Source organism: Ananas comosus, unplaced genomic scaffold, assembly GCF_001540865.1.
Source record: "Ananas comosus cultivar F153 unplaced genomic scaffold, ASM154086v1, whole genome shotgun sequence".
Classification (NCBI taxonomy): domain Eukaryota; kingdom Viridiplantae; phylum Streptophyta; class Magnoliopsida; order Poales; family Bromeliaceae; genus Ananas; species Ananas comosus.
The window spans coordinates 1-1,536 of record NW_017892857.1 but is presented as its reverse complement, the minus strand read 5'-3'; the positions used below and the strand labels follow the sequence as shown (position 1 = coordinate 1,536).

The following is a 1,536-nucleotide window of genomic DNA, read 5'->3' as shown; positions in this document are numbered from 1 at the left end:
AATTAGTTTGGGCACGCTGCCGGATGGGCGCCCAAAACAAAATGGTGGAATAGCAAATTTCTTACTATTCCGGATGTAATACTGGTGCGAAGTGGGCACGCTGCCGGATGGGCGCGCGTGTCGCAACCTTTGAAAAAAAAAAAAGAAAAGTTGGGGCCCTTTTTTTAGAAAGAGAGAAAGAGAGAAGGGAAGAGAGCGGTTGGGATGGGCGCCGCGACGCGCCTTGGGCACGCTGCCCAGCAAATTTTTGTCCTTTTTTTTGGGAAAACTTCAAAAACCTCCCCTGTGGTTTCGTGCATTCTCACTTTGCTATCCTGTGGTTTAAAACGTATCAATTTACCCCCTGTGGTTTCATTTTTATCTTTTCGGAAGCTTTTTCGTTAATATTTCGTTAAATTATATACAAAAAACTTCAGATAACCATCTATATTTATCGAATAGTCACTTTAGTATCCTTTAATTTTAACTTTGTCACTGATTTAAAAAAATAATAATAATAAAATTGATAACAAAAAGATAAAAACGAAACCACAGGGGGGCAAATTGATACGTTTTAAACCACAGGGTAGCAAAGTGAGAATGCACGAAACCACGGGGGGGTTTTTGAAGTTTTCCCCTTTTTTTTTATAAACAAAAATTTAATGAGGATGATATGAACAAAAATTTAATGAGGATGATGATTACCAACGTGAAACAGTTACACCTACCAACTGCCCATCTACTTTGAAATTTGTGCTAGTCTTTGTGATGAACGGTAGATATAAACCATCCCTCTTTCTGCCTTGCATCCTCTCCCTTCCTATTATATGTCGTCGCGGTTTCCCTCCTCTTTTTGAATGTCAGTTAGTAGGCGCCAAAGATGGAAAGCAGTGATCCAAAGAGAAGGGCAGCCTAGAACAGTTGGTCGCATTTTACGACCGACATCCTCATCCACGTCGCGTCCAAGCACGTGACCTCCGCCGCCACCTACGCCACCCTCCGCGGCGTGTGCCGGAGTTGGAGAGCCGCGCTCCCCGCCACAGTGCCCGGCCCGCACCGCCTTCCCCCGCAGCTCCCCTTCCTCCTCCTCTTCTTTAGCCGCTGCCGCGCTGATGATCCCGCCCACCCCGCCTTTTTCTCCCTCACCAGCAATCGCACCTTCGCCCTCCGCCACCTCGCCGACGCCCATGAGAGCGTCTGCATCGGCTCCTGCTACGGGTGGCTCTTCCTCCTCTTTCCCGATTTTAACCTTGTCCTCCGCAACCCCGTCACGGGCGACACGATCCGACTCCCTCCCCTCGACGGCACCATCGGCCTCGCCTCCCCCGACCCCTTCATGAGGAATCTGCTGTTCGAGCACCACTTTTTTATCCGCCGAGCCATCTTATCCTCCGACCCTTCCGCCGACTGCGACTTCTTGGTGGCCCTCTTCGTCGACACAGCAACATCCCGCTGCTTGACCTGGGGGAGCGGTGACCGCCTCTGGACCATCCGCGAGCACCCCAAGTTCGTTCCCCAAGAAATCATATTTTACAGAGACCGCTGCTGCTTCGCCAT

At 49.7% G+C, this 1,536-nt stretch overlaps 1 protein-coding gene across 1 annotated transcript; it reads left to right on the top strand.

The window, feature by feature from the left end:
• Positions 1-900: 900 nt before the first annotated feature.
• On the top strand, positions 901-1,485 carry LOC109705455 (F-box protein At1g10110-like; the record flags this gene model as incomplete). Its single annotated transcript, XM_020226185.1, has 1 exon — positions 901-1,485. A coding segment is annotated over one exon (585 nt), but the record flags the coding sequence as incomplete, so codon positions are not given.
• Positions 1,486-1,536: the final 51 nt, after the last annotated feature.